Here is a 15046-nt window from a genome sequence, read left to right as displayed (position 1 = left end):
AGGCATTGTGGGTCTTTAGTTTGCAGTGCCAAAACTCTTTTCTATGTTATTTTCTTTTTTGATGAGTATCCATTTTGGTATAGGTTCCATTAGTAGCACAGTATGTTATATGTTCCTGCACTGGTGCACTGTAATTGGCTGCTTGAAACAGCATCATTGGTGCAGGAGAAGTAGGAAAGTGCACTGTGGGCCTGATTCAGACCCGCTCGCAAGCGGGTCGATGGCCAGGCAAGTGCGCATGCGAGCCCCGGAGCGAGCGAGAAATCACTCGCTCCGGCGCTCGCATCCAAAAGGGGTGGCTGTCGATGTTGATCGATAGCTCGCCCCGTTTGGTAGGCGTGTCGGGGGGGTGGCTGGCCAAACGGAGGTGTTCCCAAAGGAACGCCTGCCATTTGGGGGCGGCCCCACTGACATCACGAGTGATGTCAGTGGTGAGCTTCCGGCTCTATTGGAGCCGGAAGCTCACTGGGGCTTGCGACGGACGAGACCCTACCTCAAAGGTCTCGTCGCAAGCCCGATGGTCGCGACCATCGTGACCATCATCTGGACGCTCACTAAAGCTGTGGGTGGTCACCCACAGCTTAGCGAGCGGCCAGGAGGCCGAACTAAAAAAAACATGCGGCCGTCCTGATTCAGAGTGAGCGCTCGCTTTTTGCAAGCGGCTCTGAATCAGGCCCTGTGGTCATTGAGTAGTTGTTTATGGAGGTTATAGTTCTAGCCTCAGCACCCACTCATTCCCATTGACTTCTACCCAACTTCTCCTAATGTCAAGCCATGAGCTGCTGGTGGGGACGAGTCACTTCCGAACTGTAGGGTTACATGGCATAGGACCTTCATGGTGTGGGGAAGAAGACCTATTGTTAAAATAACTATGTTTAAATTGCTTGTGTCCTTCCAGCCCTCAGGAGATCCGAGAGATATTGAGGCTGGCACAGCTCCACCACTTAGAAGTTATTCCACTCATACAAACATTTGGCCACATGGAGGTAAAACATTGGATTTGGAAGTGTTCTTTTTATGGGCTATACAAGTACTAATATTGGCACTGTCTTGTCATTTGCAGTTCGTTCTGAAGCACAATGAGTTTTCCCACCTGAGAGAGGTCCCAATGTACCCGAACAGTTTGAACCCCCACAAGGAAGAATCCCACAAGCTTCTCCGAGCCATGATAAGACAGGTGATGGAGCTTCACCCTGAGGTTCATTGGCTTCATATTGGCTCTGATGAGGTACAGTGGTACAAGACACAGGAAATGTGGCACTAACAGTATAGTTTGGTTCAGTGATGTGCAGATATTCAGACCAGAAACTATTGCCTCCCCACATTTAGGTTTATTATCTTGGGGAAGGAGAGGAGTCCAAGAAGTATCTTTCTGAAAATGGCCACTCTGTAGAAAAGCTCTTTCTATCGCACCTGAAGAAAGTGGCCTCACATGTAGTTTCATCTTATCCTGGTATCAAGCCTATTGCGTGGGATGACATGCTACGCGAGGCATGTCCCCAGACACTGACAGGTTAGTATATGTGGTTACATAATCATTTGGTGATGAAAAAAGCAGTTTTCCACCAATAATGATGGTGAACTGGCTTCAGGAGTAACGTAATAATAGATGACTGATTTTTAGGTAATTCCTTCCAATTTGATTGCAAATAGAGTTGCACATGAGCATTTATCTTGCAATCCCTGGCTGTGTTCCTCCACTGCCTCCTTGTGCCTGCTGAAGTTCTCCTTCTATTGTTCCTCTCAGTTTTGTTTCTGCCATATGTCTGTTCACTGGCCAACTGGCCACCACCACTCAGGTAATGTTTTGGGAAAGGTAAGTCCACCAAGGTGTCATAGGCAGAGGCGGGCTGGGCCGGGGGGCAGGGTGCCATGTGCCCCCCGGGCCGCAGCACCATGCGGGCCGTGGGCAGTCTGTGTCTCTGTGACACAGCTGCCTGCACTGCGCGTTTAGCGCTGACAGCGCTACACAGTGACTGACAAACACACAGCCGGCAGCGCCGGCAGCTGTGTGTTTGTTTTAAGTAGCAGCCAATGAGAGTCTGTCAGACTCTCACTGACTGCTGCTGCGCCCACTGCCAGAGCCGCTCCATCTTCCGGCTCCTGCATCGGGTAATGGGAGAGACGTCATGACGTCTCTCCCATAATGCAGAGCAGGCCGGCCTGGTAGGACAGACGGAGGAGCGGCGGGTGCGGGGATTCAGGTAAGTGTTTTTTTTTTTTTTTTAATTACGTGTGTCTACCGGGGGGGAGACCACTACTGGGGGCACTACAAGGGGGGGGGACTACTGCTGGGGGCACTACAAGGGGGAGACCACTACTGGGGGCACTAAATGGGGGGGGACTACTACTGGGGGCACTACAAGGGGGGACTACTACTAGGGGAACTACAAGGGGGGGACTGCTACTAGTGGCACTACAAGGGGAGGGGACTACTACTGGGGGCATGCATGGGGGGGAAGGGGACTACCAGTGGGGGCACTGCATCAGGGGACCACTGCTGGGGGTTCTATATAAAGGGCAATACTGGGGGTACTGCATAGGGGGGAGACTACAACTGGGGCCACTATTTAAGGGGTACTGCATAAGGGTTACCACTATCGGGGGCACTGCATGGGGGGTGGACTGCTACTGGGGCACTATATAAGGGGCTTACTACTGGGGGCACTGCACAGGGGGGGAGCACTACTTAGGGCACTGTATAAGGGGCACTGCATAGGGGGGATCACTACTGGGAGCACTACTGGAGGCCTGCATAAGGGGTTCCTCTCCTGGGGCACAGGGGGCTGCCCCTAATCTTTATTTTTATTTTACATTAATCCCATATGGACCTGCCTCCTCCCTGGAACACTTGAGAGGGGGGGCCGCCGTTTCCCGCACGTGTTCCGGGCACCCTGGCTACACGCTACTCCCCTGGTCATAGGTGTGTGAGTATTAGGGCATGGAAAGGTATACTGCAGCGGAGTGGTTTTAGGTTTTTATTGGAAAGACTACGGCAGTTGCTCAGAAAGATCATAAAGACTACAACGCACTTGCTCAGAAAGATCAGTGCAAACCTGCCGTTTCCAAACCAAAAAAAGTACTTGTGTTTCAGTACATAACTTGTCAAAACATTATTTAATGTACAGTCTTAAAAGTAATTATTTAATTCCCCCCTTCTGTAACATTTAGTAATGTATAGTTTCCAAACCATGACAGAAGTTGAAATACTGTATGTTACAGTGTCCTCTACCTCACTGCAAGTTACAGTATTCTCTTATAAGCTATTTTAGGCAAACCTTTGTCTTACATAACTTCTTAGTTCTGTAAACCGTTACATATGTGGTATGTTCATGAATGCTCTTTGCAGCTCATACAGCAAGGGATATTTTATGTGTGAAGCATTTTAAGTAAAAGTAATGTTTAGGTCCACTGTATTTACGTCTCTTTAAGCATGTAGACATTGATGTCCAGTATTTATACTTCTTCAACAAGTAATTGCTGTCTCCCTTAGAATCTGGAGTGGCCCAGCTGGTGGAGCCTATGATCTGGGACTACACACCAAACCTGGATGTTGACAACAGAAGTATGTGGAATATATAGGAATATAATATCTGGTAGATGCAGCCATAAAGAGAGATACAGATAGTTTTTTTTTATGAAAATGGGGCATAGTATTAATACTACAAATAAGAGGTGTATAGAAAACCTGTAGCTTACATTTGCTACAAACAGCAAGTGTCAATTAAAATGACAGTAGTGTGAAACGTCCACCTTGAATGCACTTACCAGCTTGGAAAATTCTAGCATTCTTAGCACTGTGATTGCAGAGAGCAAAGTACCGGGAAAAGGGATGTCTAGCCATAACCTCTGTTCCTTATGCTGGGTACACACTGGCCGATATATATTGCCAGATCAACTGATCGGCCAATAATTCGTGCCCCCGTCGGCCAGTGTGTACAGACGATATGTCTGTGAACAACGTCGTTCACAGACATATCGCATTGGCTGTGCTGCACAGCCAATGAACACATATGTCTGCAGATATATCTGTCCATCGGCAAGTGTGTACGGGTGATCGGGGTGCAGATAGTCTGACGGAACAAGTGAGATCATTCCAATGGTGGGAGGCAGCATGGGAGAATTCTTGGATTCTGGAATGAGATGTGATAACCAGAGGGGAGGCAAAGGTGGCAGTTATTGGCCGACCGAAGAGGGCGGGAGGGAGTGTGTAAGGAGAAGAGGTTGGATGTAGGGAGCTGTGGAGTTGGAGAGGGCCTTGTAAGTGATGGTTAGGAGTTTGAAACAGATTCTGTAGAGTAAGGGAGCCAGTGAAGGGATTTGGCAGAGAGGGGAGGCAGATGTGGAGCGACGGGAGAGGAAGGTAAGTCTAGCTGCAGCGTTGAGTACAGATTGGAGAGGAGCAGGGGAGTCCGGTGAGAAGGTTGCAGTAGTCGATGTGAGAGATGATCAGTGAGTGGACAATGGTTTTGGTGGCATCCCAGGAGAGGAAGGGTCGGATGCAAGCGATGTTGCGAAGCTGGAACCGACATGATAGGGCAAGAGATTGCATGTAGGGGGTGAAGGAGAGGGAAGAGTCAAGAATGACTCCCAGGCAGCGGAGTTGGGGAACAGAGGAGATAGTGGTGTTTTGGAAAGTGATAGAGAGGTCAGAAGGGAAGGAGACTCTAGATGGAGGGAAGACAATGAGTTCAGTTTTGGCCATGTTGAGTTTGAGAAAGCGCTTGGACATCCAGGATGAAATGGCAGAGAGGCAACTGGACACCTGTGAGAGGAGGGAAGGGGAGATATCAGGAGTGGAGAGGTAGAGTTGAGTGTCATCAGCATAGAGGTGATACAGGAGGCCAAAGGAACAAATGAGTTCACCCAGAGAGGAGGTGTACAGAGAAAAGAGTAGAGGCCCAAGGACAGAACCCTGGGGGATACCCACGGTAAGGATGGATTGGGGGGAGGTGGAACCAGAGGTAGAAACAGAGAAGGAGCAGTCAGCAAGGTAGGAGGTGACAGTGTCCTATTTCTCCCACTATTTTGTTATTTTTTAACTGTATCCACTATTTTCTTTGGCTTTTTAAACTTGTTATACATCTGAATTCTTATATACTTCTTATGTAACATACGGAGTAAAAATGCAACAATTATGAATATGCACTAAAGAAAAGAAAAATTTACTATATAGAGAATGTGTTTAATGCTAACTAAATATGTATGTTTATAGAAAATAAATGTTAAATACATAATCAAGTTTATAAATATGTTGAATAAACTTAAAATAATACTTAGCAAATAACTATTTTAGTGTTAATTAGAAGGACATTATCTAAGGGTGGGCTAGCAGTGCCGCCGCCTAGGGGGCAGTACCATTGCTGCCTGATGACACCTGTATTTAGCATGCAGGGTGCCCAGAACAGCATCCTGCAGCCTAGAAAGCCACCGCCTGAATTGTCAGTCGGATATTTGAGGCGTTCGTCTACTTGGTCTCAGCAGCCCTGCACCCTCGTTGTGACATCATAACGTCACATGCTCAAGAGCTGCTATGGCACTGGTGTTAATGTATAGCTTTAGCAAATAAAAATGTAGATAAATAATAAATATAAAGAATAAATAATGCTACACACCACAATAACAGGCATACATCTTAATTGAATATATAATTAATATAGCAGTATTATACAGTCAGGTCCATAAATATTGGGACATTGACAGAATTTTCAGATTTTGGCCTCTATTCACCACCACAATGGTTTTGAAATGAAACAAACAATATGTGCTTTAACTGCAGACTTTCAGATTTAATTTGAGGGTAATTACATCCAAATCGGGTGAACGGTGTAGGAATTACAACAGTTTCAATATGTGCCTCCCACTTTTTAAGGGGCCAAAAGTAATGGGACTATCAACTCAAAAGCTATTTCATGGACAGGTGTGGGCTATTCCCTCGTTATTTCATTATCAATTAAGCAGGTAAAAGGTCTGGAGTTGATTCTAGGTGTGACATTTGCATTTCAAATCAGTTGCTGTCAACTCTCAATATGAGATCCAAAGAGCTGTCACTATCAGTGAAGCAAGCCATCATTAGGCTGAAAAATCAAAATAAACCCATCAGAGAGATAGCAAAAACAATAGGTGTGGCCAAATCAACTGTTTGGAACATTCTTAAAAAGAAAGAACGCACCGGAGAGCTCAGCAACAGCAAAAGACCCGGAAGACCACGGAAAACAACTGTGGTGGATGACAAAATAATTATTTCCCTGGTGAAGAAAAACCCCTTCACAACAGTTGGCCAAATCAAGAACACTCTCCAGGAGGTAGATGTATATGTGTCAAAGTCAACAATCAAGAGAAGACTTCACAAGAGTGAATAAAGAGGGTTCACCACAAGATGCAAACCATTGGTGAGCCACAAAAACAGGAAGTCCAGATTAGAGTTTGCCAAACAACATCTAAAAAAGCCATTACAGTTCTGGAACAACATCCTATTGACAGATGAGACAAAGATCAACTTGTACCAGAGCGATGGGAAGAGAAGAGAAGGAAAGGAACTGCTCATGATCCAAAACATACCACCTCATAAGTGAAGCATGGTGGTGGTAGTGTCATGGCGTGGGCATGTATGGCTGCCAATGGAACTGGTTCCCTTGTATTTATTGATGATGTGACTGCTGACAAAAGCAGCAGAATGAATTCTGAAGTGTTTCGGGCAATATTATATGCTCATATTCAGTCAAATGCTTCAGAACTCATTGGACAGCGCTTCACAGTGCATATGGACAATGACCCGAAGCATACTGCAAAAGCAACCAAATAGTTTTTTAAGGCTAAAAAGTGGAATGTTATGCAATGGCCAAGTCAATCCCCTGACCTGAATCCGATTGAGCATGCATTTCACTTGATGAAGACAAATCTGAAGGGAAAATGCCCCAAGAACAATCAGGAACTGAGACATTTGCAGTAGAGGCCTGGCAGAGCATCACAAGGGATGAAACCCAGCGTCTGGTGATGTCTATGCGTTCCAGACTTCAGGCTGTAATTGCCTGCAAAGGATTTGCAACAAAGTATTAAAAAGTGAAAGTTAGATTTATTATTGTTTAGTTTGTCCCATTACTTTGGGCCCCTTAAAAAGTGGGAGGCACATATAGAAACCGTTGTAATTCCTACACCGTTCACCTGATTTGGATGTAATAACCCTCAAATTAAATCTGAAAGTCTGCAGTTAAATCACATCTTGTTTGTTTCATTTCAAAGCCATTGTGGTGGTGAATAGAGGCCAAAATAGGAAAATTCTGTCAATGTACCAATATTTATGGACCTGACTGTACTTGTGTTCTAGTGTTACATTCTAATTGATGATTTTCATATGCAGTAATAGTCACATCTCAGTGAGTTGTATTCTGAAACCTCAGTGACATATACAGTATATTCATCAGCAGTGTATAATATGGCAAATTGGGCATATAATAATAGGAATAAGATGATCATACAATAACCATAAAAAAGTATAAAATTTCCAAAGAGAGTTTTAAAACTGTTGTGATACTAAATGAAAGAATACAAAGTTGTTTACATACAGAAAGATACAGCTAGCTATAGCATTAGATACGAATCTGCATGTGGTCATATACAGTGCCTTGCAAAAATATTAACCCCCCCTTGGCTTTTTACCTTTTTGTTACATTACAACCTGTAATATTTTTTCCTTTTTATCTGAATTTTATGTGATGGATCTGCACAAAATAGTCTAATTTGGTGAAGTGAAATGAGAAAAATATATCTAAAAAAGAATCTTTATAAATAAAATTCTGAAAATTGGCATGTGCATCACCCCCTTTGCTATGAAGCCCCTCAAAAGTTCTGGTGCAACCAATTACCTTCAGAAGTCACGTAATTAGTGAAATGAAGTTCACCTGTGTGAAATCTAAGTATCACATGATCTGTCAGTATAAACACACCTTTTCTGAAAGGCCCCAGAGGCTGCAACACCTCTAAGCAAGAGGCATCACACCATGAAGACCAAGGAGCTCTCCAAACAAGTCTGGGACAAAGTTGTTGAGAAGTACAATTCTGGGATGGGTTATAAAAAAAGATCCAATTTTTTGATGATCCCCCGAAGCACCATCAAATCCATCATCATCAAATGGAAAGAACATGGTACCACAACAAACCTGCCAAGAGAGGTCCGCCCACCAAAACTCACAGACCGGGCAAGGAGGGCATTAATCAGAGAGGCAGCACAGAGACCAAAGGTAACCCTGAAGGAGCTGCAGAGTTCCACAGCAGAGACTGGTGTATCTGTGTATGTGACCACAATAAGCCGTACACTCCATAGAGCTGGGATTTATGGAAGAGTGGCCAGAAAAAAGCCATTAATTAGTGATAAAAATAAGAAGACATGATTTGAGTTTGCCAAAAGGCATGTGGGCAACTCCCCAAATGTATGGAGGAAGGTGCTCTGGTCAGATGAGACTAAAATTGAACTTTTCGGCCACCAAGAAAAACGCTATGTCTGGCACAAACCCAACACATCCCATCACCCCAAGAACACCTTCCCCACAGTGAAACATGGTGGTGGCAGCATCATGCTGTGGGGATGTGTTTCAGCAGCAGGGACTGGGAAACTTATTCGAGTTGAGGGAAAGATGGATGGTGCTAAATACAGGGATATTCTTGCGCAAAACCTGTTTCAGTCTGCCTGTGATTTGAGACGGGGACGGAGGTTCACCTTCCAGCAGGAAAATGGACCTCATTCAGGGTTGGTCGAAGCGGCCGCACGGTCGTACGCCACCGATGTTCGCTATACTGCGCATGCGTAAAGTTCGCAATGCACGTGCGCAAACTAGTCGCTACGATCAGAAATTTCTCTCTCCTTGAACACAGCCAGGTCGGTAGTTTGAGTGACAGATTGAGGCGTTTGTGGGTGGTAACAGGGGAAGGTGCTTGAAAACGGGGGAGTGGAGATCCGAACGCAGGCGTGCCTAACTATGCGAACAGCGTTTTATGGGAGTGCATACGGTTTATGGGAGTGCATAATTAACAAAGTAGCGTCATGGCACATGTGACATGGGAGGTTTTTACACTGACATGATCGTAGAGCTTAAGAGAGGGTATGGTCAACCTTAAGCTCTACGACCAGTTCCGATGGTCTCGATTAATCCTTATAAGCCCGGAGATGACGTGCAATGCGTACGAGAAGGGGGCGTATTTATTGGAATTCCGGCCGCTTCCTCCCCTTGGTCGGCCAGCTACCGATCTGAACTTAGGGACGCAACTTGCGAGGGAATCATTTGCATATCCGGCCCCTTTTCCCGTACGACCGTGCGGCCGCTTCGACCGACTCTGAATGAGGTCCTATGACCCGAAGCATACTGCTAAAGCAACAATCGAGTGGTTTAAGGGGAAACATTTAAATGTGTTGGAATGGCCTAGTCAAAGCCCAGATCTCAATCCAATTGAGAATCTGTGGTCAGACTTGAAGATTGCTGTTCACAAGTGGAAACCATCCAACATGAAGGAGCTGGAGCAGCTTTGCCTTGAGGAATAGGCAAAAATCCCAGGGGCAAGATGTGGCAAGCGACTTGCAGCTGTAATTGCTGCAAAAGGTGGCTCGACAGCGTACTGACTTTAGGGAGGGTGAATAGTTATGCACGCTGAAGTTTTCTGTTATGTTTTCCTAAATGTTGTTTGATTCACAATATAAAAAAACACAACTTCACAGTTGTAGGCCTGTTCTGTGAATGAAATGATGCACACCTTCAAGCAATCCATTTTAATTCCAGGTTGTGAGGCAACAAAAATGCAAATGGGGGTGAATACTTTTGCAAGGAACTGTATATCGCCATTGCTCTATCTACTTACTTGTTGATAATGTGTATACTAGGTGATTGAACATTATTTTCAAACCAACAAGTTTACGTGGACAGCTTGGTGTGGATAACACACATATCTTAATATTTGTACAAATAGTCTTTGTGGCTGTTTCTGAGGTGCAAGCAAAGTAGCTGTAGTTGGGCAGCCTCGGAGCCTGTTTTACTAGCTTATGCTAAGGCAAGTATCCGTCTAATGTGGGGGATCGTGTGTGTGCAAACGGGAACCAGCGCTGCCCATTGAATTTATGACTGCCGCCATAACCTTCATCATTATTATCTGCACTTTCACCAGATCCATTCTAGGTGCAAGACATCCGTCAAACAGGCTTCCCTTCCCTGTACACACAGCTTCCCTTCCCTGTACACACAGCTTCCCTGTACACACACAGCTTCCCTTCCCTTTACACACAGCTTCCCTTCCCTGTACACACAGCTTCCCTGTACACACACAGCTTCCCTTCCCTTTACACACAGCTTCCCTTCCCTGTACACACAGCTTCCCTTCCCTGTACACACAGCTTCCCTGTACACACACAGCTTCCCTGTATACACACAGCTTCCCTTCCCTTTACACACAGCTTCCCTTCCCTGTACACACAGCTTCCCTTCCCTGTACACACAGCTTCCCTGTACACACACAGCTTCCCTTCCCTTTACACACAGCTTCCCTGTATACACACAGCTTCCCTTCCCTGTACACACAGCTTCCCTGTATACACACAGCTTCCCTTCCCTGTATACACTCAGCTTCCCAGTATACACACAGCTTCCCTTCCCTGTACACACCGCTTCCCTTCCCTGTACACACAGCATCCCTGTATACACACAGCTTCCCTGTACACACAGCATCCCTGTATACACACAACTTCCCTGTACACACACAGCTTCCCTTCCCTGTACACACACAGCTTCCCTTCCCTGTACACACAGCTTCCCTGTACACACACAGCTTCCCTTCCCTGTACACACAGCTTCCCTGTATACACACAGCTTCCCTTCCCTGTATACACTCAGCTTCCCAGTATACACACAGCTTCCCTTCCCTGTACACACCGCTTCCCTTCCCTGTACACACAGCATCCCTGTATACACACAGCTTCCCTGTACACACAGCATCCCTGTATACACACAGCTTCCCTGTACACACAGCATCCCTGTATACACACAGCTTCCCTGTACACACAGCATCCCTGTATACACACAGCTTCCCTTCCCTGTACACACAGCTTCCCTGTATACACACAGCTTCCATTCCCTGTATACACTCAGCTTCCCAGTATACACACAGCTTCCCTGTATACACAGCTTCCCAGTATACACACAGCTTCCCTTCCCTGTACACACAGCTTCCCTGTACACACACATCTTCCCTTCCCTGTATACACAGCTTCCCTGTATACACACAGCTTCCCTGTATACACAGACGACACTCCACAAATCAGGGTTGTTTGTGTGAAGACTTTGCCACCGCACAGATCACACCCTGAAACGCCCTATTTCATGTAAGACCGACCCGGCCAAGTTGCATCCGACTTAGAATAGGAAGTACATAAACACAAATACGTAAATTTGCTTCTGCCCATGCGTTGTATGCCAGAACTCGCCTCTTGTGTCTGTGAAGAGAGTTCCATACAACTCAGAATCAGACCCTTAAACTTTGTGGGGTATTCTTGTTTGTTTTTAATACAGTGTGCAAATTGTCCCTGTTATAAATGTGGAGCAACAAATACCCTTTTTGGATTCCCAATTGGTGCAACATGGCTCTTTATCCAGCGTCCAACACATAAATGTTTTGCAGTTCCTGTGTGGTTTTATGTCTTTTCTGTAAACATTTTATTATTGCCCCCTTGTGGCTGAATGATTTTTTTGCATCCCTGCAGTTGCCTTAATTGAGAAATACTGGCAGTGTGGCTTCCATAAGATCTGGCTTGCAAGTGCTTTTAAAGGTGCTACTGGCACCTCCCAGCAGCTGACCCACATTGGACATCATCTAGAAAACCAGCGACGTTGGCAGCAGGTGGTCAGGAGAATACCCCACGGTATCCTGCAAGGACTAGCGATTACAGGCTGGCAGAGGTACATCTAACAATGACTGTTCTTATCTCTCACTTTAGGCCACAAGTATCTTTTTGAAAATGTATTTTGTTATGTTATACCATTAATGTAATGTACGAGTATCAACAGGAGCGAGGGGGCACAGGCCGTTATTTATGGATTTATTTATAGAAAAATACTTTTTAATAAGTGATTTAATAATAAAACATGTTTTACCCAGGACAATGATTGATATGTGAAACGTTAATTAGTGTACCTAGCACCAGTCTCCTTCCTGTCCAGCCTGCTTCAGCTCTCCTAGTGCTTCTATTGGTTGGCAGAGGGAATATAGTTCCGCGCACTTCCTGTTTAGCATACAGGGCACACAGCAGTGCAGCCTTTGTCCTAGAAGATGAATGAGGAACGAGGGGATTTTTTTTTTTTGGATCATTGATTTAAAATAGAAAAATAATAAAAAGAAAAAATAATAATACCACATTGCAACTATCAATAAATAATAAATAAATAAATAAAATAGAAAAACATTAAACTAGATAACTAGGATTAATCTGTTGTGAACAGGTCTCACTGTGATCCTGTGTTTGGTATATATAAAGCAGTGAGCCAGGCAGTGTTCACATTTTGTTCATGCACTGTACAAGCCCTTTCCTTGAGCAACAATTATTTTCCTAAATAAGACTGTCTTCTCTAACAGTTAACAGCAAGCTATGTATTGCCAGGCTCTATGTACATTGCTGTGTCAGCTTCCACACAGCACATAGGTTCATTTCCAGGTAATAGCACACCTCTGTATGTAGCTTGGAGAACAGTTTAGGGCCGGCTGATCATCGTGTAAAGTGCGCCACGCTGCACCATGCTTCTACACAACAAGGCGCAGTGAAATACAGGTGCCAGGAACATTGAAAGGCACCTGCAGTTTAACACCTGCCAGGAGCGGCAAATGGCAATTACTACAGTTTTACTTTGTACTGCTAATAGGCACCAGCCACATAGTCATTTTCATTTGTGTAGGAGAACCAATGAATCATTTCCCCTGTGTATTTTAGGTATGACCACTTCTCCGTTCTCTGTGAACTGTTGCCAGTGGGAATACCTTCGCTGGCGGTGTGTCTGCAGACTTTGAAGAATGGTATGATCCTTCATAAAGAGAACACCTTTATCCCTTTCTGATGCATTGCCCCATATTCTCATTCCAGTCCTTGTGTACATATTAAGTAGATTGTCACACTACTGTATATCACATTCCTGTGGTTTATAGCAGTTCATGTAATCCGTAATAGATCATCCTCAGATCAAATTTTGCCAGAACCTAAAAGCCTTCAGTGGCACATGAAAATGACCACAAGTGACACATGTTTGAGGTCATGGAAGTTCATGATGACATTATTACTTTGAGATGTGGTCATTCAGTCTCGTACTTCAATTATTGCCTCTTTCTAGACACCCCACAGATCCAGTAGCTTAGTGAATGAACAGATGTCAGCATTTGCAGCCAGGATTAATTCAAGTTTCTGATCAGATGGCAGGTCTTGGTTTGTAGTTGTCAATAGTGACATTTCCACCCTTTTAGGCCACCTTGTTTCTGCTGTAACCACTGCATCACTAGAGGTGTGCCTGGCAGGGTGAGCATAGATCCCAGTAAGGAGAAAAAAGCCTTCCTCTGCTGTGCTTACTCTGCTGGTACAGTTATAGTAGGATATATTGCAGGTGTATAGGAACTGTGACAGGGATGGGACGGGATCAGGAGAAGACCGGGAGGCCTGGAGTTTTGGTGGGAATCTCACTTCTTCATCATGAAGAGATAAGATTCTCTCATCGACCCACGGAGGGAACGGCTCTGCTTGCCATTGCGTTTTTGAGAGGGACAGACTTGCTCAAGAATAGTATTTATCTATTTGCTGTATTTTCCATAGCATGACCTGACATGTGGCATAACATCTATGTTCCCTTACTAATATAGCTCTATCATAAGGTAGTATATATCGTCAGTAGGACCACAATTGTACTTTCTTTCTTTACAGGCTTTTTCTCTGAACAGATAGCTGCTTCTGTCAGAGACATCTTGGGAATGTCCCACTTGGACACTGAAAACTACTCAAGGTGAGCATAACGTGGTAAATGCATTTTATGTGATAAGTTAAACAGCATTGTGTTGTCAAATAACCACAATGTATAAACACAAGTAACAACTTTCCAGATTTAGAGATCCTAGTTGTACATGCAAAGTTTATATCGTGAGATTACTACTGTGCACTCGTACAAGGGACCCCAGCATCAGCGTCTAATAGTAGGGTCTGCTCTTCTCCATATATTTAGTTCAAAGATTCAAAGACACATACTTTTTTATTAATGATGATTATGATTTTATTTGCCATAAGTTGGCATCTGTTAGCAGGGCCGTAACTAGGGTGGTGCAACCTGTGCCACGGCACAGGGAACCGCAGGGCATGGGGCGCTGTTTGGGCCTGTCATTTTTCTTGTTTATTATCATTCTCACTTGTAGCTTCTTCTACTTTTATCCCTAACATCTCCTGGCCTCCCCTATCTTTACTCTGGTCCTTCCCCATGAGGCCATGGCCCTTATGCGCTATCTTATGTCCCTATTTAAAAAATGGGGGGGGCGCGCCAATGCTCCATCTAGTACAGGACACCAAAAAGTCTAGTTATGGGTCTGCCTGTTAGTGACTCCGATACCCAGTAGAATTTAAGTGGGGTAAGGTTTCCCAGCGGTCAGAATACGGACAGTGGCATCCCAATAGTCAGAATCTAGACAGAATACACAACTTTCCCACAGCATAACCCAAGCCCCTAACTGCCCCAGCCTCTCCCCCCCCCCCCTCCCGCAACCCAGTGCCCTAACCCTAATACTCACCGTCGGGATGTCAGCGGTCGAGATTCTGGAGCCGGCATCATGACCGGCGGGATGTCAATACATCTCTAGAGCTCAGTAATTTGCACTGTATGCATATACATCAGCAATTAGCTTTTTTTCTACCTGGTGCAGGTTAGACAATGGGCCAAATTCAATTAGCTTTCATTGCACACTTTCCAGCCATTTACAGTCAGACGATTCTGCTCGCATTTTCATTGACTGAGAGGAGAATCTAACTTCTGAGAAGCTTTCTGCAGCT

At 45.0% G+C, this 15046-nt stretch overlaps 1 protein-coding gene across 4 annotated transcripts in view; it reads left to right on the top strand.

Moving 5' to 3' along the window:
• HEXD (hexosaminidase D) overlaps positions 1-15046 on the top strand; it is a 34755-nt gene that overhangs the window by 12203 nt on the left and 7506 nt on the right. For all 4 annotated transcript variants that reach the window (XM_088468917.1, XM_088468900.1, XM_088468909.1 and 1 more), the window contains exons 4-10: positions 899-986; positions 1064-1228; positions 1330-1513; positions 3494-3565; positions 11741-11936; positions 12962-13044; positions 13937-14015. In XM_088468917.1, coding sequence (XP_088325043.1) covers positions 899-986; positions 1064-1228; positions 1330-1513; positions 3494-3565; positions 11741-11936; positions 12962-13044; positions 13937-14015 — 867 coding nt within the window. The remainder of the gene's footprint in view (positions 1-898; positions 987-1063; positions 1229-1329; positions 1514-3493; positions 3566-11740; positions 11937-12961; positions 13045-13936; positions 14016-15046) is intronic.

The sequence above is a fragment of the Taudactylus pleione genome, unplaced genomic scaffold (assembly GCF_031769625.1).
Source record: "Taudactylus pleione unplaced genomic scaffold, aTauple2 ptg000012l, whole genome shotgun sequence".
NCBI classification, from domain to species: domain Eukaryota; kingdom Metazoa; phylum Chordata; class Amphibia; order Anura; family Myobatrachidae; genus Taudactylus; species Taudactylus pleione.
The sequence above is the reverse complement of the archived record's forward strand: the minus strand, read 5'-3'. Positions and strand labels throughout refer to the sequence as shown.